The sequence below is a fragment of the Pleurodeles waltl genome, chromosome 3_1 (assembly GCF_031143425.1).
Source record: "Pleurodeles waltl isolate 20211129_DDA chromosome 3_1, aPleWal1.hap1.20221129, whole genome shotgun sequence".
Lineage (NCBI taxonomy): Eukaryota > Metazoa > Chordata > Amphibia > Caudata > Salamandridae > Pleurodeles > Pleurodeles waltl.
In genome coordinates this window covers 1970741606-1970764550 of record NC_090440.1, presented here as the reverse complement: position 1 = coordinate 1970764550, position 22945 = coordinate 1970741606, and the positions used below count along the sequence as shown (strand labels likewise).

At 47.1% G+C, this 22945-nt stretch overlaps 1 protein-coding gene across 1 annotated transcript in view; it reads right to left on the bottom strand.

Annotated features, from left to right (window-relative positions):
• The window catches only part of AKAP10 (A-kinase anchoring protein 10), a 384577-nt gene that overhangs the window by 74356 nt on the left and 287276 nt on the right, over window positions 1-22945 (bottom strand). Inside the window, exons 10-11 of the mRNA XM_069226353.1 lie at window positions 7110-7277; window positions 195-304 (exon numbers count right to left, since the gene is read on the bottom strand). Coding sequence (XP_069082454.1) covers window positions 195-304; window positions 7110-7277 — 278 coding nt within the window. The remainder of the gene's footprint in view (window positions 1-194; window positions 305-7109; window positions 7278-22945) is intronic.

Sequence of the window (22945 nt, the reverse complement as noted above, 5' to 3'; positions counted from 1 at the left end):
ATACAAACAGTAACAAAACTAGTTTAAATCTATTCCTTCATAACTCTTTCCAAGTACACTATTCTTATGGAAGGGTTCTCTAGACATTTAACCCTGGCATGTAGAATTTAGATTTGGGAACATGCAACTTTTGAAACCGAACACGGTCATGTAGGGGAGAGGAAAACACAAGTTCACAGCTTAAGATACCTTACCCTGCATATGTTCGTTGGTACAAAGACTCTGGGTCCAGGCTTGCAGCATCTACAATTATTGCTTCATCAAAGTTTTTCAGGATTTTAATATTCGCTTTTTTTACACTAGACTACAACAAAGATTCCACATATTAGTGTTAAACAAAACTTATTAAAAAATCACTATTAATATAGCCATTTTACATTTGTACTCATTCACTTGGATAACACCACATGTATTAGCTAAATAAATAATCACCACCTTGTGACCTGTAATTGTGAGTGAAAAATAACAGGGAATGCACTGTTTGTAAATTGCTGTATATTCAGAGTAATAAATGTGGAGTTTGTGATGTTTTGACACAATGCTTGTACCAAACCTAGTACATGTGTTCTGGACTATATCACTACATAAAATAAGTTTAATTCATATATATGTTTACAGAAACCACAACAACTGTTTTTTTCAACAAAAGGAAAAGAAAGATGAGAATCATGCTGGCCAAGGGGTTCAGAATTAATTTTTCAGTTTCTTTAATAAAAGGTAATGTACTTTTAAACTGAGTAAAGCTTTTTTTAGCATATGCTCTTAAAACTGTTGAGGCTGATGGCTGAGTCCAAGAAGAAGACTTTAGACTTTCTTTCAACCAGGCAGTGTTTTTACAATTAATAAAGCCTGAACATGAGGATGGATTTTTTTATTTTTTGTTTTTAAATATAGGCAGACTAGAGTGATTAACATTGATGTTACCTTGTAAGAGTAAAAATAATAATATATATATGGAAAATGTCACTTACCCAGTGTACATCTTTTCGTGGCATTAGTCGCTGCAGATTCACATGCTGTGCACATCCCGCCATCTGGTGTTGGGCTCGGAGTGTTACAAGTTGTTTTTCTTCGAAGAAGTCTTTTCGAGTCACGAGACCGAGGGACTCCTCCCATTTCGACTCCATTGCGCAGGGGCGTCGACTCCATCTTAGATTGTTTTCCCCGCAGAGGGTGAGGTAGGAGTTGTGTATGCTAGTAATAGTGCCCATGCAATGGAGTGAATGCGTATGTACATAATGAAGTTTAAAGTAATATATTTACAAATGTACAAATGTTTAAGATCTACTTCTAAACGGCTACAGGCTCCCGGGGAGGCGGGTGGGCGCATGTGAATCTGCAGCGACTAATGCCACGAACAGATGTACACTGGGTAAGTGACATCTTCCGTTCGATGGCATGTGTAGCTGCAGATACACATGCTGTGCATAGACTAGTAAGCAGTTATCTCCCCAAAAGCGGTGGTTCAGCCTGTAGGAGTTGAAGTAGTTTGAAATAATGTTCTTAGTACAGCTTGACCTACTGTTGCCTGTTGTGCAGTTAACACATCTACACAGTAGTGCTTGGTAAATGTATGAGGCGTAGACCATGTTGCTGCCTTACATATTTCGTTCATTGGAATATTTCCTAGAAAGGCCATGGTAGCACCCTTCTTTCTGGTTGAGTGTGCCTTTGGTGTAATAGGCAGTTTTCTTTTAGCTTTAAGATAGCAGGTTTGAATGCACTTAACTATCCATCTAGCAATGCCTTGTTTTGAAATTGGATTTCCTGTATGAGGTTTTTGAAAGGCAATAAATAGTTGTTTTGTCTTTCGAATTAGTTTTGTTCTGTCAATGTAGTACATTAGTGCTCTTTTGATGTCTAATGTATGTAGTGCTCTTTCAGCTCCAGAATCTGGCTGTGGGAAGAACGCTGGTAATTCTACCGTTTGATTCAAGTGGAACGGTGAGATTACTTTTGGTAAAAATTTAGGATTTGTCCGTAGAACAACTTTATTTTTGTGTATTTGAATAAATGGTTCTTGAATGGTAAATGCTTGAATTTCACTCACTCTTCTTAGAGATGTGATGGCAATTAAGAATGCAACTTTCCACGTTAAGTATTGCATTTCACAAGAGTGCATGGGCTCGAAAGGTGGACCCATGAGTCGTGTTAAGACAATGGTGAGGTTCCATGAAGGAACTGGTGGTGTTCTTGGTGGTATAAATCTCTTTAGGCCTTCCCTAAACGCTTTTATGACTTGTATCCTAAATAATGAAGTTGAGTGCGTAATTTGCAGGTAAGCTGAAATTGCCGTAAGATGTATTTTAATGGAAGAGAAAGCTAGTTTTGATTTTTGCAAATGTAGTAAGTATCCTAATATATCTTTTGCAGATGCGTGTAAAGGTTGAATTTGATTATTATGGCAGTAATAAACAAATCTTTTCCACTTATTTGCATAGCAGTGTCTAGTGGTATGTTTTCTAGCTTGTTTTATGACCTCCATACATTCCTGTGTGAGGTCTAAGTGCCCGAATTCTAGGATTTCAGGAGCCAAATTGCTAGATTCAGCAATGCTGGATTTGGATGTCTGATCTGTTGTTTGTGTTGTGTTAACAGATCTGGTCTGTTTGGTAGTTTGACATGAGGTACTACTGAAAGGTCTAGTAGTGTTGTGTACCAAGGTTGCCTTGCCCATGTTGGTGCTATTAGTATGAGTTTGAGTTTGTTTTGACTCAACTTGTTTACTAGATATGGAAGAAGTGGGAGAGGGGGAAAAGCGTACGCAAATATCCCTGACCAGTTCATCCATAGTGCATTGCCCTGAGACTGATGTTGTGGGTACCTGGATGCGAAGTTTTGGCATTTTGAGTTTTCTTTTGTTGCAAATAGATCTATTTGTGGCGTTCCCCACATTCTGAAGTAAGTGTTCAGTATTTGGGGTGAATTTCCCATTCGTGGATCTGTTGGTGATCCCGAGAGAGATTGTCTGCTAACTGATTCTGAATCCCTGGAATAAATTGTGCTATTAGGCGAATGTGGTTGTGAATCGCCCAATGCCATATTTTTTGTGTCAGGAGACACAACTGTGTTGAGTGTGTTCCTCCCTGTTTGTTTAGGTAATACATTGTTGTCATGTTGTCTGTTTTGACAAGAGTGTATTTGTGGGTTATTATGGGTTGAAATGCTTTCAGCGCTAGAAACACCGCTAACAGTTCTAAGTGATTTATATGAAACTGTCTTTGCTGAATGTCCCATTGTCCTTGGATGCTGTGCTGATTGAGGTGTGCTCCCCACCCTGTCATGGATGCATCTGTCGTTATTACGTATTGTGGCACTGGGTCTTAAAAAGGCCGCCCTTGGTTTAAATTTATACTGTTCCAGCATTGAAGCGAGATGTATGTTTGGCGGTCTATCAACACCAGATCTAGAAGTTGACCCTGTGCCTGTGACCACTGTGATGCTAGGCACTGTTGTAAGGGCCGCATGTGCAACCTTGCGTTTGGGACAATGGCTATGCATGAGGACATCATGCCTAGGAGTTTCATTACTAATTTGACCTGTATCTTTTGGTTTGGATACATGGCTTGTATTACATTGTGAAATGTTTGGACTCATTGTGGACTTGGAATGGCAATTCCTTTTACTGTGTTGATTGTTGCTCCTAGGTATTGCTGTGTTTGACACAGCAGAAGGTGTGACTTTGAGTAATTGATTGAGAAACCTAGTTTGTGTAGGGTTTCTATGACATAATTTGTGTGTTGTGAACACTGTATTTGCGTGTTGGTTTTGATTAATCAATCGTCTAGGTACGGGAACACATGTATTTGCTGCCTTCTGATATGTGCAGCTACTACTGCTAGACATTTTGTAAAAACTCTTGGCGCAGTTGTTATTCCGAATGGCAACACTTTGAATTGGTAATGTATCCCTTGGAATACAAACCTTAGGTACTTTCTGTGTGAAGGATGTATTGGTATATGGAAATATGCATCCTTTAGATCCAGTGTTGTCATGTATTCTTGTTGTTTGAGCAGTGGGATTACTTCTTGTAATGTAACCATGTGAAAGTGGTCTGATTTGATGTATGTATTTAATATTCTGAGATCTAGTATAGGTCTTAGACTTTTGTCTTTTTTGGGTATCAGAAAGTACAGTGAGTAAACTCCTGTGTTTAGTTCTTGTTTTGGTAGTAATTCTATTGCCTCTTTTTGGAGCAATGCTTGAACTTCTAATCCGAGAAGATTTATATGTTGTTTTGACATACTGTGTGTTTTCGGTGGGACTGTTGGAGGGAATTCGAGAAATTCTATGCAATAACCATGCTGGATAATTGCTAGTACCCAAGTATCTGTTGTTATCTCCTCCCAATGTTTGTAAAATTGTCTTAGTCTTCCCCCCACAGGTGTTATGTGATGGGGATGTGTGACTTGTAAGTCACTGCTTATTTTGAGGACTTTTGGGGCTTTGGAATTTTCCTCTATTTTTTGGGAATTGTCCCCCTCTATATTGCCCCCGAAAACTTCCCCGCTGATATTGGCTTTGGTAAGTGGGCCTTATTTGTGATGTTGTGGTTTCTGTAGGTTGTCCTCAAAACCCTCCCCTAAAAGGTGTTTTGCTAAATGTGCCTCTGCTCTCCGGGGAGTAGAGTGCGCCCATGGCTTTTGCTGTATCAGTGTCTTTCTTGAGTTTATCAATAGCAGTGTCGACTTCCGGCCCAAACAACTGCTGTTCATTAAATGGCATATTTAGCACGACTTGTTGAATTTCCGGCTTGAACCCTGACGTGCGCAGCCATGCGTGCCTTCTTATTGTTATTGCAGTATTTACTGTCCTTGCAGCCGTATCTGCTGCATCCATTGAAGACCGTATCTGATTATTAGAGATACTTTGCCCTTCTTCCACCACTTGTTGTGCTCTTTTTTGGAACTCCTTGGGTAAGTGTTCTATCAAATGTTGCATCTCATCCCAGTGAGCTCTATCATATCTTGCCAAAAGTGCTTGTGAATTGGCAATGCGCCATTGGTTTGCTGCTTGTGCTGCAACCCTTTTGCCCGCAGCATCAAATTTGCGACTCTCTTTGTCTGGAGGTGGTGCGTCCCCCAAAGTATGAGAGTTTGCTCTCTTACGAGCTGCCCCGACAACTACTGAGTCTGGTGTTAACTGCGTTGTAATATAAACTGGATCTGTTGGCGGTGGCTTGTACTTTTTCTCCACCCTTGGAGTTATGGCTCGGCCTTTAACAGGATCCTGAAAGATTTGTTTTGAATGTTTTAGCATTCCTGGGAGTATAGGTAGTCTTTGGTATTGGCTATGAGTGGAGGATAGCGTGTTAAACAAAAAGTCATCCTCAATTGGTTCGGAATGCAAGGTGACGTTATGGAAAGCAGCTGCCTGTGTGTAAGATGTACTGTCCTCAGGTGGGGACGGCCTGGCAGGGTACGAGTCTGGGCTGTTGTCCGATACTGGAGCATCGTAAAGGTCCCATGCATCGGGATCATCTTGACTCATGGTAGTATGAGTCGGGGAGTGCATCAGTGGAGGAGTTGCTACTGGTGATGTGTGCACTTATGGTGGTGGAGACGGTGGTGGAGTTGTTTTCCTTGCCACCTTTGCCTGTGGCTCCTTGTCCTTTTCTTGAAAGGCAAGTTTTCTTTTTATTTTAATTGGGGGAAGAGTGGTTATCTTCCCTGTGTCTTGTTGAATGTGGAGCCTCCTTTGAGTATAGTCTGGCTCTACTGCTTGAAGTTCCTCTCCGAATCTATGTTTTTGCATTTTGGGAGGACAATCCTTGTTCCTCTGTATAGGAACCTGTTTTCGGCTCCGAGGCTGGATGTTTCGGAAGCAAAACTTTTTCGGATGTCTTTTTAGGCTTCGAAGAAACCTTTGTAATTTTTGGCGTGGTGGTGTTTCGGTGCCGAATTTGTTCGGTGCCGCTGTCACGGTGCCGAAATTTCTCTGAGCCGATGTCTCGGGTCCGAGATTGCTGTGTGGCGGTATCTCGACCAGAGTCGGATGACTTCGACACCAGCGTGCCCTTTTTCGGTGCCTTGGATCGGTCACCTATTTTTTGGGTTAAGCCGTGGCCTGTTGGCGGTGGCGTCCCCTGGGCTTTTGTTGATTTCTCGTGAGTCTTATGTTTCGACGTCTTACTCACGGTTTTCGGCATTTCTTCGGCCTCGAGCTCTTCCGAGTCCGACTCTTGGATAGAGAAAGCTTCCTCTTCCTCCTCGAAACGCTCTTGTCCTGTCTGCGTCGACGCCATCTGCAGTCTTCTGGCTCTTCGGTCTTTCTGGACCGAAACGCTCGACAGGCCTCACAAGTATCTTCCTTGTGCTCTGGGGACAAGCATAAGTTACAGACCAGATGCTGATCCGTATACAGATACTTATTATGGCATTTTGGACAGAAGCGGAATGGGGTCCGTTCCATCAGCCTTGAAGTCACACGTGGCCGGGCCGACCAGGCCCCGACGGGGGATCGAAAAAACCCCGAAGGGCCACCGGGGCTCTTCAAAATTCGGTGTCGATCTGGTGTAACTAACCCGATACCGAACGCAAACAATACCGAGGTTTTTTCCGAGATTCTAACTAACTTTCCGAACCGAAACACGGAGCGAAAAGGAACACGTCCGAACCCGATGGCGGAAAAAAAACAATCTAATATGGAGTCGACGCCCATGCGCAATGGAGTCGAAATGGGAGGAGTCCCTCGGTCTCGTGACTCGAAAAGACTTCTTCGAAGAAAAACAACTTGTAACACTCCGAGCCCAACACCAGATGGCGGGATGTGCACAGCATGTGTATCTGCAGCTACACATGCCATCGAACATATATATTTCTTCTTTTTTTTTTTAAACCAGGTACTGGATAGAACTCCTCACCAGAATTTGTTCTTGATTCAAATATCCTGATGTTCTACATTTCTCATTAAAAATCACCCATTTCCTAATTCAAACATTCTTCCCTTTCCTTTAAATGGGTTTCACTTTCTGCATCATTGCAACCAGCAGCCAGCCAGTTAAATATTCAACCACCTGGAGCAGAGAAACAGACTCTGCCAGTTCTTGGTGTAAACTGGATTTGAACCCGAAACAAACTGCACAGTACAATGGCCAGACATCATCTTACCTGAGTGCCAGTAGTGTCGGAGCCCCCTGTCTCATGATCCATTGGGTAGTGGGACCCTTGACCTGCAAGACTACTCCCCCAGGCATACTCATCTCCACGTACTGAGTGAATTAGATCATTCAAATATTTGTAATATAGGTTGCTGGACAGGAAGCCGGGTAAATACACCTAAAAGTTGTAAGAGATATTTTTGGTGCCGTAGCATAACTGGACAAAGACAGCAGATTTACATTTTTTTTAAATGTACTAGATATGTAGCAGAATATACAGTCAGCAGCAGCTTGGTGGTGACCTATAGAATATTTCAAGAAAATGCTTAGAACAATGTGAACTGTCATTGTGGGAAGACCTTTCTGTGTATCCCTCAGTGTTTTTTGCATAGTATCAGTTTGTGGTGGACTTCAACGGCAAGAAAGAAAATCTGGTATGAACTCTAGGAGAAAAATCAAGGAAAATATTTTTAATCTAGGCAGATTTGTAATGTCTATCAAAAAAATCTAAATGAGTTATCAAATGCAAAAAGGTAGTAAAGAAGTCAATTGATATGTAGAGGAGAATATAAAGGGTGGTAATCTATTCTGAGATGAATGTGTTTGGTCAATTAACTACTCCAAATGGAGTCCCTGAATAACAAGCATTGGCAAAGCCAACAGGTCTTGCCTGTGCAAGAGCTTTTGGGCAATATGTTTTAGCCATGTTGTACACCAGCGTGGTTGCTGTTTAGCAGAACTAAACATGAGTGGCGTAGAGTGTAATGGCGAAGAGTGGAGTAGAGTGTTGTAGAGTCGAAAGGCAGAAAGTGTTGTGTATTGGAGAGGCAAAGTGTGGAGTTGCGCAGAGCAGAATACACTGGAGAGACAATGAATAGAGTGGATTGGAGTAGCGTGGACTGCTGTAGAGTGGATTGGTGTACAGTGTTGCAGAGTATAATGGTGTAGAGTGCAGTGGCAATGAATTCAGTGGCATAGAATGCAGTGTGGTGACAGAGTGGAGTCAAGGGGCAGAGTGCAAAGTAGAGGTGAGTGGCATAGAGTGGTGCAGAGAGGAGTAGCGCAGAGTGGTGGAGAGTAGAGTATAGTGCCATAGAGTGCAGTGACGTAGAGTAGCATAGAGCAGTGCAGAGTAAAGTATAGTGCTGCAGAGTGCAGTGGTGTAAAGTGGAGTAGCGTAGAGCGGAGCAGACCAGAGCAGAGTGGTGTATATTTCAGTGGCAAATAGTGCAGAGTTGCAGAGTAGAGCATCAGAGTGCAGTGGTGTAGAGTAGGGTAGTGTGGCATACATTACAGTGATCAGGAGTAGAGTGCAATGGCATAGAGTGCAGTGACAGAGTGCAGTTGTGTAGAGTGCAGTGGTTAAGAGTTGAGTGGCGTAGAGTACGGTGGCAGAGTGGAGTGGCACAGAGTGGAATCTAGTGGTGTAGAGTGCAGTGGCACTGAGCAGACTGTTTCAGAGTAGAGTGGTGCAGGGTAGAGTGCAGTTGCATAGAGTGGTATAGAGTGTAATGGCATTAAGTAGAGTATAGTGGAACAGAGTGCAGTGTTGCAGAGTAGATGAGAGGGGCGCACAGTAGATTGCCGTAGAGTGCAGGTGCACAGAGTTGAGTGTTACAGAGTAAAGTGCATTGGCGGTGAGTGTATTGATGATGCTGAGTGCATTGGTGTAGAGTGCACTGGTGCAGAAAGGAACAGAGTGGAGCTGTGCAGAGTAGGTTTGTCTGGATTGGAGTGCTTGTAGGGAGCTGTCTCTCTATATGGTGTGCTAAAAAGAAGTACACTGTGCAGAGAGTCCAGTGGTTCCCCAATTGGTTTAAAAAGGCTAAATTAGATATTACTAACACTCTTTTGTGGTACTGGGGGCGAGCAGTTAGGCTTATCAGAGGGCTGTGCTAAGCATTTGTTGTACTCCCAGAGGCAATAAATGAGACACACACTCAAAGAACAAATCCGAGACCAAATTAGAAAAATAACACTTTTAAAAAAAAAAGCAAGAACGTCATTCAAAAGTAATTACTATTTTTATTATCAGTTTTTACAGGTAAGTAAAACATTCAAACATGTGAGCTTTTAGGCACAATGCATTCCTATGGGAGGAAAGGTCAGAGATGCATTAAAATAGATACAGTTGGTTTCAGGGGTTCACCTTCAGGGTTTGGGAATGTAGTGGACCAAGGTCCAAAGTACTACCAGCAGTTCGTCGGGAGGTGCCCATATTTCACTGGGAGCAGAGTGCTGGTGAGGTTGTGGCTGGGAGTGCTACGATGAAGAGGTGGGGGGCACCTGGAAAAAGACTGCACAGGGGGACTTACGGGATAAGCTACCAAATGGGGGCTTGGGTTTCAAGGGGTCTTGGAGCAAGGGGGCACAGCCAGTTCTTTGGTATCCAGTCTGGGTGGCTCGGATGCAGAGTGGTTAGGGCGACTGGGCATGGTGCGCAAAGATACTCCTCTTGGATAGAGACTGGCGGGGGAAAAATGAACTGGGCATAACCCTGACCGTACAATGCTAATTCCGTCCACAATTAGATGGAGGAATCTGAAAAGCAGTGTCCACATCAACTAGTCCACCATACAAGTGGGTCTGGCTTGATGTGGGCACCCCTCCTAGTCTTACACATTTTACTGCTTGTCTTGCCAAGGAGTGGAGTTAGGAGAGTGGGGTGGTCATCTCCGCCATCTGGAGAGACCTGAGTTGCATAACAAAGGCGGCTAGGCCTTTGAAGCTTAACACCCTGGAATGCACATCCTGCATGGAGGAGGTGTCAACACCTTTGTCCAGAGCAGGCTTTGTTCCTGGCCTCAGAGAGCATAGGCTCTTACCTCAGGAGGTCAGGAACGTGTCATTGGTGGCTAGATCGGTTGAGACCAGTCAGTCAGCACACTAGCAGTCAAGCAGGTTTTTCAGGGGGCACCTCTAAGGTGCCCTCTGGGTGCATGTATTAATAAAACTATCACTGGAGTCAGTGAGGGTTTATTAATACAAGATGTTTGATACCTAACATCCTGAGGTTCTCTGAAGCCATCATGTAGCTGGGGAACACGTCTTGACCAGTGTTCATCAAATGTATTTGAAAAGGTTTCCCTGTCCACTTACTACGTCTAGAATTGATGAAGAAATAGAGGGGCATATCTGCCCATGCAGATATGTCCGCACGTGATATATTGCACCCTGTCTTAGGGCTGTAAGGCCTTCCGTAGGGGTGACTTACAAATACCATATGCAGTGGTAGGGGACCTGGCACACAGGGATGAGTGAAAGGTCATGTTTTCACTTTTGTCAGCACCAAGGCACCTAACCTGCAATGGCAGCACTGTGCGTGTGTTAGGTGAGGGGTCCCTTAGGGTTGCACTATTTGTGCTGCAGCCTTTAGGGGAACCTCTTTAGTACCCCAGGCCCTAGGTGCCAGGGGAACCATTTACTAGGGGCTTACAGAGGGTGCTAAAAGTTGTGCCAATTGGGGAAAACAACTGTAGAATTTTGGGAAAGAGACTGGGCACTAGGGACCTGGTCACCAGGAGCCCAGTGCACTTCCAGTCGAAATCACATCATGTACCAGGCAAAAAGAGGGGGTAACCATGCCAAAAAGGGGCCCTTTCCTACAGTGGTGTAGAGTGTAGTGGAAAAGAGCGTGTGGTGTAGAGTAGAGTGGCGAGGAGTGCATTGACATTGAGTAGATTGGTACAGAATAGAGTAGAGAGGAATAGCATGAAGTGGCATGGAGTGCAGTGGTGTAGAGTGGAGTGGTGCGGAGTGCAGTGGCGTGGGGTGGTGGAAGGTGGAGTGGTGCAGAGTGCAGTGGTGTCCCAAGGCACCAGACTGGATGCAGAAGATTTTTCATGAGCAGTACCCCTGTGTGCCGGTAGGTGGAGTCGATTGCCTCGGCGTCCATCATCTGGTGCATCTGAAATGATGTCACAGTAACTATAGCGGCACCTCCCAGGTGTGCCTACGTCAGTTTCTTTTCACAATTTTCCATATCAGAAGCATGGAAGCCTGAAGAACACTGAACAGTGGTGTGTCATAACTAGGGCCCTGAAAGGTTGATCTCTACCACTAGAAATCCGTTCGCAGAGCGGGGAGGATTGGTGGGTCTGTAAGGAATCTGCAGCAAAATATAGGCCCTCATAAAGACCTATAAAGACCGCCGAAGCCAGCATACCACCAGTGCTGGTGGTATGCTGGCTGCCCTATAAGGAGTTTTCTGGTGAGCCAGCGGATGAAAACAGCGTTTCCTCCCGCTGACCCGGTGGAAAACTCATGTTGTGGTGCACTGGGTGTGATAGCACCCGTCGCACATTTCACTGCCCATAATTTGGGCAGTGAAAAGCGCAACAGGGCTGTCCATGGGTGAGACCGCCATGCAAAGGCTGGTGGAAAGGGGACTCATAATCCCCAGGGCAGAGCTGCTTGCAGTGTTGACCTGGTGGATTGCGTCCGCCGGGACCGCCGGGCTGTCGACAGGTGGCAAGCTGCCATGGTCATAATAGGGTGGTCGGACTGCCCTGTCTGTGGCGGTCTGACCGCCATCGCGAGAGTGGCAGTCTTGAGACCACCACACTCAAAATGAGGGCTGTAGTCTCTACCAGATAAGGCATTACCAAAGATAAGTAACTTGTTCATCTGATAGAGACTTCTAGCTGTGGATTCCTTAACTTCGAATGGATCCCCAAGCAATACCGTCCCCGGACGTGGGTCTGTGAACCAATTTCACACGAGAAAGCCCTGCAGGATCGAACTGGAAAAATGGCTATCCCTACGAAGCGGACTGCCCAGTCAGTAATGTTCAGTAAACGTGTGCAAGCGGCCCACGTTGCTGGGTGGCAGTCGTCCAGGACCGGAACTTCACAAAGTAACGCAGTAGTCGCAGCTTTAGCTCTGGTGGAATGAGCTTGCAAGTCTTCAGGAGGCTGCTTTTTGACCCGTGCGTAGCAGATCTTGATGCAGAGTACGACTCAACGAGAAATGGTTCGTTTCTGCACTGCCCAACCTTTCTTTGCACCTGTATATCCCATGAAGAGTTGGTTATCCACTCGGAATTTTTGAGTACGATCAAGACAGAATGCAAATGCTTTTTTTTTGGGTTCAGGAGGTGGAGTCCCTCTACTTTCATAAAAGGATGTGGGAGTGCGTAAAATGTAGGCAGGGTGATTGATTGGCCTACATGAAAGGGCATTACCGCTTCTTGCAGAAAAGAGGCCTGCGTGCGAAGCATCAGTTTGTCAGGATAAATAGAGAGGTAAGGCGGCTTGGATGACAGTCTGTAGTTGACTCACTCAAAAGGCAGATGTAATTGCCACAAGGAAGGCTGTTTTCAATGTGAGAAGCATGAGGGGACAATTCTAGAGAGGCTCAAAAGGAGCACACACCAAAGTTAGAACTAAATTGAGGTCCCACTGAGACATAATAAATGGGAGAAGGGGAAAAGAGATGAGTAACACCCTTGCGGAACCTATGTACAATTGGGGACTTAATCAAAAAGGGTTGATCAGGCTATTGCAAGAAGGCAGAAATGGCAGACAAATGGCGGTTAAGAGTGCCTGAAGCAGAGCAAGGGAAAGAATGAAAAGTAAAAACTAAGAAAAGGGGGCAGAAAGGGGATTAAAATAGACTTTTCTGTGCACTATGCCGCAAATATCCTCCAGCGACAGGCGTATACCGTTTTGGTGGAGGGATGCATGGCTGCCAAGATGACCTTACAGACTTCGGGAGGAAGGTCAACAGCTGTCAACTGACGCCGCTCAGTCTCCAAGCAAGAAGGCGGAGAGTGGACAGATATGCGTGAAGAACCCTCTCCTACTGCTGCAAAAGAAGATCCTCCCGTGAGGCAGTCTGATCGGAGGATCGATGGCCATGCTCAGTAGCTCTGGATACAGGACTCTCCATGCCCAATCTGGAGCCAAAAGGATGACTTGGGCCCGGTTGCTCCTGATCTTCTGGAGAACTCTGGGCAGAAGCAGCAGAAAGGCATACAGGAGGCCTGAGTTCCACTCATGATGAAAAGCATCTCTGAGTGACAGCTGCCTTGTTAACTCCAGCATATAAAACTGCTGACATTGCACGTTCTCGGCGGAGGCCAACAGATCTAACCAAGGTTATCTAAAATGCTGAAAGAGACCTTGCGCCACCCTGGGTGGAGACACCAATCATGATCTGTTAGGCATCTTCAGCTGAGTTTGTCTGCTCTGGCATTCAGAGAGCCCATCAGGTGTTGAACCACCAGGGACATGCCCTGCTGTTGCAGCCATGTCCAGAGGCGCAGAGCCTCTTGACAAAAGGTCACACACCCTGCCCTATTTGTTGCAAAACCACATGGTGGGGGTGGTTCATGACACCTGCACTAGCCTTCCCCTGATTGAGGGTAGAAAGGCTTTAAATGCCAGTTGGATCGCTCAGCGCTCCAGCAGGTTGATGTGGAGTCCCAATTCCGCCAGATACCAGAGTCCTCTGATCTCCACCTCACCCTAATGGAGTGACACATCTGTCACTACTGTAAGATCTGGTTGGAGAAGGCAGAGGGATTTGCCTCTGCCCAATCACGGTTCGTTAACCACCATTGCAGATCGTTTGCAGTTCCCTCTGAGATCTGGACCATGTTGGAGAGATTCCCCTGATGCTGCGTCTCCTGAAACTTCAGGTCCCACTGCAGAGCCTGCATATGTCATCTGGCATGTGTCATCAGAAGGATGCAGGAGGCCATGAGTCCCAACAGCCTCAGAATCACTCACCATAATCCAGGATAGAGGCTGAAACATCGGTATCCTGGACTCGTCACTCGGGAGGATAAGCCTGAAACTACACTGTGTCCAGAACAGCTCTGATGAAAGGGAGCGTCTGAGAGGGAGTCAGGTGTGACTTTGGCATGTTTATAGTGAACCCCAACGAATGCTTGAGGAATGCCGTAGTTCAGAGATGGGAATCAACAGCATGGGGCGAGGGCGCCTTCAACAGCGTCGAGATAGGGGAAGATTGGAACCCTTGATGCCTGCAGATGAGCTGCAACCACTGCCATCACCTTGGTGAACACCCGAGGGGCGCTGGTAAGGCCAAAGGGAAAAAAACAGTGAACTGAAAGTGCTTGTGGCCTACTGTAAACCTCAGGTAACGTCTGTGGGCAGGCAGATGGAAGTAAGCGTCCTGCAAGTCCAACGCTACCATCCAATCTCCTGGGTCGAAAGCAGACAACCTTGTTCCGCTCTGGAAGTGACGTAGCAGAGTCCATATAGGCACCACCCCTTGACGCCTTCAGTTTCTTGAGTCCTTCTATGCCCTCGGACAGAGAGCACAAAACTGGAGGTATCACTGCAGGTTTTCCAATTTGAGACCCTTTTATTTGTTAAAAAAGAGACCACTTTGCATAATGGGGAGGGAGAAGGGTGGTGAGGAATGTGTGGTTAGACAGAGATCCACCGGAAAGAGCATTACTGAAGATAAGGAAGTTGTTCTTCAAAGGATATTTCTAGCTACAGATTCATCACCTTTAGAATAAATACCAAGGCAGTATCTCTTAATGGTGGAGGTTCTGTGTAGTGGACTCAGATCAAAAAGTCCTACTGGCACAAATATGTAATGCTCTTACCATCAGATCTGGCTGTCACGGAGTAGGGCTTTGTGGACGTGTGCACTGAAGAACATGTTGCAGCCTGACAGGTATCAAGAACAGGCATTCTGTGCCAATGTAGTGGTAGCAGCCTTGGCCCTGTTGGAATGAGCCCTCAGTCGTTCCTTGGCCAGTGCATAGCATACCTTAACGCAGAGGACTATCCACCTCGAGAATGTCCTTTTCTGCACTACATTACCTTTGTTAGTCTTGGACAACCCCATAAAAAACTGATTATCCACCAGATTGTCTCTGGTGCCATTGATGTAACAGTTCAAGGCTCTATCGGGGTCTAGTCGATGGAGTGGCACCCCTTCTTTCGAGGGGGAGGTGGAAAAAGAACTTTGGGAGCGTGATGGATTGCCCAACGTGAATAGGCATCGCAACTTAAGACAAAAAGGGCCAAGGTTGAAACATTGAAATCATAGCAACAATGTTCTGAACTAGTTGTGATGGAGGAAATGCCCAGAATTGAACCTTATCCAATAGAGCTCCTATAAAAAGAAGTATCTGCAAAGGGTTCATGTGCGACATCAGGTCCTGAACCCCAAATATGTCATCCTCTGGAGGTAGTCTACGACTGAGTGTGCCAAGCTTGCCTTCAGCAGCCAGTTGTTGCGCCTGGGGAAAACTGGTATCCCTAATCTCCGAAGAATGGTATTGAGCCCTGCTTCACATTCATGAACACCTGAGGATGCTGGTAAGACTGAAAGGGAGCAGGGCAAACTGAAAAGGCTTCTGACCCGCCTTGAACCGCAGTTAACGTCTGAGGGACTGCAGGACGGGTACATAAAATTAAGCGTCCTGCAGGTCTGAGGCAATCATTCAGTTGCCTGATCCAGGGCAGACAGAATATATTAAATTTGTCCTTCTGCAGGAAGGCTTTTAGAGGGTGAAGATCTGATGTAAGACAAAGGCCTGCATGCTTCTTCGACCTGAGAAAACAGCAGAAGCAACAACCAGTCCCAATTTCCAAGGCCAGCACCCTCTTTGATCAGTAAGGCTTGCACCTCTTGTAGCAAGATGGTGAGATGCTCCTCTAAAAAGCCACACTGATGTGGGAGGCAGTTGTGGTGGGTAAGAGAGAAATGGGACGGCATTACCCTTCTGGACGATCGGTCAGATGAGATACCCGACACCCTGGGAGAAAATGTCTGATCCTGCTTTCCAAAAAGTGGTTGTGTGCTATTTAGGGCAAAATAAAGAGGTTTGAAGGCTGGTGGCACAGGGACCGGGGACTGAGTAGGGTTTTGTCCCTGGTGACTTGCACAATGTTGGCTTCATCCAAGAAAGGACTGAAGTGGCTGGTGCTGGAGTCTCAGGGCTGGCATATAAATGCCAGCCCTCTCGAGTAATGTTAAAAAAGCGCAGAATAGGGAGCCTGAGGAGTAGGTGTGAAAAGGCCCAACAAATGCACCATAGCTCTTGCTTTCCTTAAAGCATTCTAGGACAGTCAGCATTCTCACCAAATAGGCAGGACCATTAAAAGGCATGTCCATAGGGAATGACTGCACATTTCCTGGGATGCCAGTGGATCGTATCCAGGAATGTTGGCGGAGCAAGCACACCAGTGCTCACCAGGCAATTAGTAATATAAAGGCCAACCTCAATTACATACTTGGTAACATCCTGGCTGTCGTGAATGGTTTGAGTCAAAGAGGGAAAAAACTCCTCCAGGACCACAGGCAAGATCTTGTTGGTCATGTCCCAGGTACTATGCATATAAAAGTCCAAAACGTAGACTGCACTTCTTCGGCCTTAATGTAAAGCTGGCCGAAGAGAACATTAGCTTCCCAAACGCCTTAATTCTTTTTGACTCTGAAAAACTCTGAAGGATCTGAGGGAATGTATTAGGATTAACTTCTCGGGCAGAAGCCTTAGATCATCAACTCTCTGGAGTGGGATACAAAGTAAGAAAATCCAGGTCACCAGGTGCCGGTTTGTGGCTTGCCTCCTGACTGGCAGGAATCGGCAAGTCTTAGCCCAAGTGCCCTTAAGCCCAGAGCTTCATTAATTAGAAGCAGGGGTTCCAATGAGGCTGGCTCAGTTTGCAAAACCTCAGTAAGGACATTTGTCTCGACCTCAACCGAAATCAGTTGTAGCCCCATGTCTAATTACTAAAGTGTATTCACTATAGCAAATTAAATACTCCCCACTATTGGAGGTACAATGGGGAGAAATAAACCCTGTACCGGGAAGTATCAAGCCCACTGGTCACTTGCAAATCCATGCACACACTGTCATCGTAATGCAGGGGTACATCGCGCCTATCATCATCGTCAGGTTGTGGCAAACTCTGGTCAGAACCTGAGCTAAAAAGACAATGTAGCCTCTGAGGAAAGCTCCATGTTAGGAAAAGTGTTTGCTAAAGTCAGAGTTATAGAAACTGGGTACACTGCAGTGTATTCTAAGCATGACCTCGGTCAAGGTTGAGACAGATTTGATTTGAGGTCAGACTCTGAAGTTGGAAGGGGTTTGACCTGCAAAGTCAGGACTAGCACTGATGAAGAAGGAACCGTTGCAGGTCTTGGAGCCAGAGTGAAAGTTGGCACCAAAGTTGGTGCTGAACCTGAGGCGGGTTTGAAGTGCTCAGACAGAGCCAAGTGCAGACCCGGCCAGAGACCATGCCGATCCTTAGGGCCCAGAAGTTACGCAAAAGGGAGCTGGAAGAATGCTGTAAATACACATTAAGACCTTCTTAAAAGGCTTAATCTGCTGTGACATAGTCGTCGCTCCAAGAAGTTCAGTTCAGAACAGGTCCAGTTGTGGAATCATATCCTCAATCGAGAATGAGAACAACTGGCACATGAACATTCTCCCAACTTCTCCTTGGACAGAGTTGCGGGACAGAGTCAAGTCCCGCTTTGACTTCTAAGACTTCCTCTTCGAATTTGTCTTTAATTTACTGACCACTACAACAGCAAAGAAGACCTGCTGCAGGAACAGCCTCGAGAGTAGGAAAGGATATGCACCCTCAACTTGAAGCAGGACTTGTGCGAGATCCATGTCTTCCTTCGGTGTTCTGAGACAAACAGCTTCGCTTCACCTACATGAGAGCACATTCTTCACATGTCTTGGAGATGTGTCCCGGGCCCTAATACCAGAGGCAGAATTTGTGCTGATCAATCACGGACATCTGTTTCCAACTGCCGCACCATGGTTTGAACCCTGTTGTATTCGGAGGGGACATTGTTCCCTTGTACACTGCAAAAACAGAAGTTGAAAGGATTTGTCAACCTATGAAAAAGGAAGCGTGTTAAGGTTCCATGTTTAAAGGCACCGAAAGAAAGAAAGGACAGATGTCGGTATATTGGGTGGTGCATATATGCAGCTCCGCGTCATCACTTCTGGGAGGAGTGAGGTAAAGCCAGATTCGCGCACAGGAGCACTGCAGTGAATATTCTAATGGTGAAGAATTTACAGTTAGAAGTGCCCATCACAATATGCCAAACTCTTGGTTATACCAGAACTAGATCTTCCCAACGACCATTGCCGTTGAAGACACTCTTGTAATCGGTGCATGTGAAATTGAGAATTTTTAACTACTGCAATGCACAACGCCATATTCTACAACAACTTGACTCCTGTTCTCACTGCTGGAGAACAAAACACCTGGTAAAAAGAAAGCAGTCTCTGACATTCCATCAATTCCTCTCATTTGGGATAGGCTTTTCTTGTCACTGCATTCGGTATGGCTCACAAACATGCTTGTATCTGTTGAGGGCAGAGATGAAAGGAAGGGACACCACTTGCTGAATGTGTGCTAGACACCGGGGATTGCTGATGCTCTGGGTGAGCCAGTTGTGCTAGAATGGAAAGATATAAATGGCAAGTTAGCACAGATGTGCTGCAACCACCGCCAAGCAGTTAGTGAATATGTTTGGGGCTGCTGGGACCCCAAATGGTAACACTATGAAATTATAGTGTTTTCCACTTATCAGAATACAAGTTAAAAATGAAGTGCCAGATAAATGGGATATGGAAGTATGAGTCTTTGAGAATGAGAACAGCCATAAGATCCCTTGTGCAAAACAGAGGAATGACATCTTGCAGGTGGTCATCTTTAAGTTCTCTGGCAGCATCTGATGGTTTACTGGCCTGAAAACGAATGTATTTCATAATGTCCTGTCTTTCTTTCGGATTAGGTGGTAGAGGGCGCCTACACCTGGAGTCCTTTGATGCAAAGGGACAAGTTATATAGCAGTCTTTGGTGTTCCTGACTGATTGCCAGGTGGTGAGGTATTTGGTGTTATGGTGCGAAACTCCAAGCAGTGTCCTTGTTGGACCTTTGCTAGAACACACTAATCTGGAGCTGTTTTCTCATATTGTGGATGGAATAATCTAGTCCTCCCCCAGTTGTTGTGCTTGAGGGGTGGGGGTGGTGAGGTCTGCTTGGGTCACTGCTTGGAGACAGAGGTGCCTTTTCTTGGCCGCCTTTAAGTGTCCTCTGTCACTGCCTCTGAAGCCTCCTCTTCTGAAATATGTTCTTTGAGGCTGACCTTCCTGAAAGGACTGATGATGCTGAATACCAGGGTGTTATGGTGTTGCTCCAACCAGTTCACACCTTCTTGCTCATTGGTGCTTAAAACCATGTCTGCTGGTTTGGGTCTGGAGCACACCCATAGCCTTGGCCATGCATTTTTTTTTCCCCTCAAGCATGGTGTCCACTTCTTACCGGACACGTTTTCTCTATAAAAAGGGACATAGATGAGTGAGTCTGAGTGAAATCCTCAGATCCTCGACCACAAGAGTCCCCTTAAGATGACACTGGTATTATTTTTACATGATGCTAGGTGTGCTGTATCCTGTATCTAAAGTGTTAAGCAACTCCTTGCCTTTCTTGCAATAGGCTTCTGACAGTGTTTTATGAGCTGCTGTACCTTCACCTAGTGACATTGACCATACCTGAAGAGGAGGTCCACTGATGCACCACTGCACTGACCTGGTCAGTGAACTGCCCTGCCTCCAGTTGCTCCACCGGGAGGTAGAGCCCTCGTTCCTCTGAACTCCTGACCTCTGTCAGGAGTTCGAGGCCCTCCTCCACCCGCAGGCTTCTGCCTGCACCTCATCGCTGGTGTCTAGTGGGAGAGCTCTGCTCTTCTACTAGGCTGCCCTCTGCCTCTCTCCTCCTTTTTCCTCCTTTGCTCTCTGTGTGCTTTTTCTTATGTGCCTGTCCCTTTTGTGCTACTTTTGCCTTTCGCTTCTGCATTACACTCTTTCCTCATTTCTCTCTCCTCTCACTCCGCTTTCTCTCTCTCGGTCTCCCCATCTCTCTCTCTCCCGCCGCAGCCCCATCCCCCCTCTCTCTTGCGTTGCATTCCTGCCCCTTTTTTTGCACCATTTTCTACACCCGCTCCCAGCTGTCTTCTCCTCCCCCCTCCCTACTTAATGGCAGCTGCGCCTAAGGCAAGCCCGTCTGCGCCCAGACCGTGCTGAACCCCTGGTTCTCGCCCCTCCCTAATGCTGCAACACACGACTCTGCTACAACGCCACCACTCTCCACGCAGTCAACGCTGACCCCTCATCCACCTGCCATCAGGCCACCCCGGAGCTCACCCGCGGACCCTTCTCCAACAGGAACTGCACCTTCACCAGCCTTCACGCCAGCGACCCACCAGCCAAGGCAGGACGTAACCATCTCAGATGCATCCTACTCAGTACCCGCTCCGTCCACAAACACACCATCGAACTCTGGAACCTACTTGACTCAGCCTCCCCAGACATCGCCTTCCTGACCGACACCTGGATGAACCCCTCCTCAGCACCCGACATTGCCATAGCCATCCCGGACGGCTACAAGATCACCCTTAGGGACCGCACCAACAGACCAGGAGGAGGCATCGCCATTGTCCACAGGAATACCCTCAGAATCACGACCAGCACCGAAGACATCCTCAGCACTGCCGAACACCTGCACTTCCAGATCCACACCGATCCAAACACCACCCTCAGAGGGACCCTCATTTACAGACCCCTCGGACCCTGACTGCAGTTCAACGACTCCATCTCCGACGTCATCAGCACGCACGCCCTCGCACCCACAGACCACATACTCTTCGGGGACCTGAACTTCCACCTCGAGCACACCAACAACAACAACTCCACCAACCTGCTCGATAACCTCGACAACCTCAGCCTCAAGCAGCTCGTCACAACACCCACCACCTCCACAGGACACACGCTCAACCCCATTTTCTCCGCCAGGAAACATGTCTCCTTCAGCCACACCACCGAACTCCACTGGACCGACCACCGCTGCATCCACTTCCCCTTCGAGAAACCCACAACACACCATCACCCGCAGCGGATTCCCCACCGCAAATGGAACAAGGTCCCCGAAGACCAGCTGATCACCACTATTTCCCGGAATCCACCAATCAACACCACCAACACAGACACAGCAGCCCACAACCTCAGGCAATGGATCGACAACTGTGCCAACACTCTCGACCCAGTCAAGAAACCTTCAAACAGACGCACCGACAGAAAGGCCTTCTGGTTCACTGCCGAGCTCCAAGTAAACATGCCGAAGACTCGAGAAAAAGTGGCACCAAGAACAGACAACGGACAACCACACAGTCTTCAAGAACGCCATCCGCAGACGCCACCAACTCATCCGAACCGTCAAATGAACCGCCTTCAAAGAACGCGTCAACAACAACGCACACAGCTATAAGGAGCTTTTCATCATTGTGAAGAAACTCTCCAACCCCGGCTCCAACGTCAACGCTATCCCGCCATCACAAGACCTCTGCGGCTCCCTAGCCACCTTCTTCTACCACAAGATAGCAGACATCCATGACAGCTTCAATACCCAGACCCCGCGCCAACCACAGACACCACAGACTCACCGCCCTCCAGCCACACCAGCCTCCTGCTCTCCTGGACCAACGTCAACAACAATAACACCATCAAAATCATGAACACCATCCACTCCGGCTCACCATCCGACCCGTGCCCTCACCACATCTTCAACAAAGCGAGCTCCGTCATTGCACCCCAACTCCGGAAGATCATCAACAGTTCCTTTGAAACCCCCACCTTCCCAGAGAGCTGGAAACACACTGAGATCAACGCCCTCCTCAAGAAACCCAAGGCAGACCCAAAGGACCTCAAGAACTTCCTGCTCATCTCCCTACTCCCCTTCCCAGCTAAAGTCATTGAGAAAATTGTCAACAAACAAATTACCCGCTTCCTCGAGGAGAACAACACTCTGGATCTGTCCCAATCTGGATTCCGCAGCAACCACAGCACCGAAACCGCCCTCATCGCCGCCACCGACGATATCAGGACCATATTTGACAACAGCGAAACCGCAGCCCTCCTCCTCCTGGACCTCTCGCCCGCCTTCGACACTGTCTGCCACCACACCCTACGCACACGCCTCAATGATGCAGGGATCCGCAACAGAGCCCTGGACTGAATAACCTCATTCCTCACCGGCAGAACCCAGAGAGTCCGCCTCCCTCCATTCCGCTCTGAAGCCACCAAGATCATTGCGGCGTACCCCAAGGGTCGTCCCTCAGTCCGACCCTCTTTAACGTTTACATGGCTCCGCTCGCAAACATCGTCTGATTTCACAACCTCAACATCGTCTCATACGCCGATGACACCCAGTTGATCCTCTCCCTCACCAAGGACCCCGCCACCGCCAAAACCAACCACCATGAAGGAATGAAGGCCATTGCCGAATGGATGAAGAACAGTTGCCTGAAACTGAATTCCAACAAAACTGAGATCCTCATCCTCGGCTCCGCTCCCTCCGCCTGGGACGACTCCTGGTGGCCTGCCACACTGGGAACTGAACCAACACCCACCGACCATGCACGCAACCTGGGATTCATCCTGGACTCATCGTTATCAATAACCCAGCAAGTCAACGCCGTCTCTTCCTCCTGCTTCAACACCCTACGCATGCTTCGGAAGATCTACAAATGGATCACAACCGGAACCAGAAGGACAGTCTCCAAGCCCTCATAAGCAGCAGTCTGGACTATGGCAATGCTGTCTAAGCAGGAACCACAGCCAAGCTCCAGAAAAGACTGCAATGCATACAGAACACCTCTGCACGCCTCATCCTGGACATCCCCCGCCACAGCCACATCACAGCCCACCTGAGAGACCTGCACTGGCTCCCCGTCAACAAGAGAATCACGTTCAAACTCCTCACCCATGCCCACAAAGCACTGCACAACACCGGACCAGAATACCTCAACAGACGGCTCTCCTCCTACACCCCAACC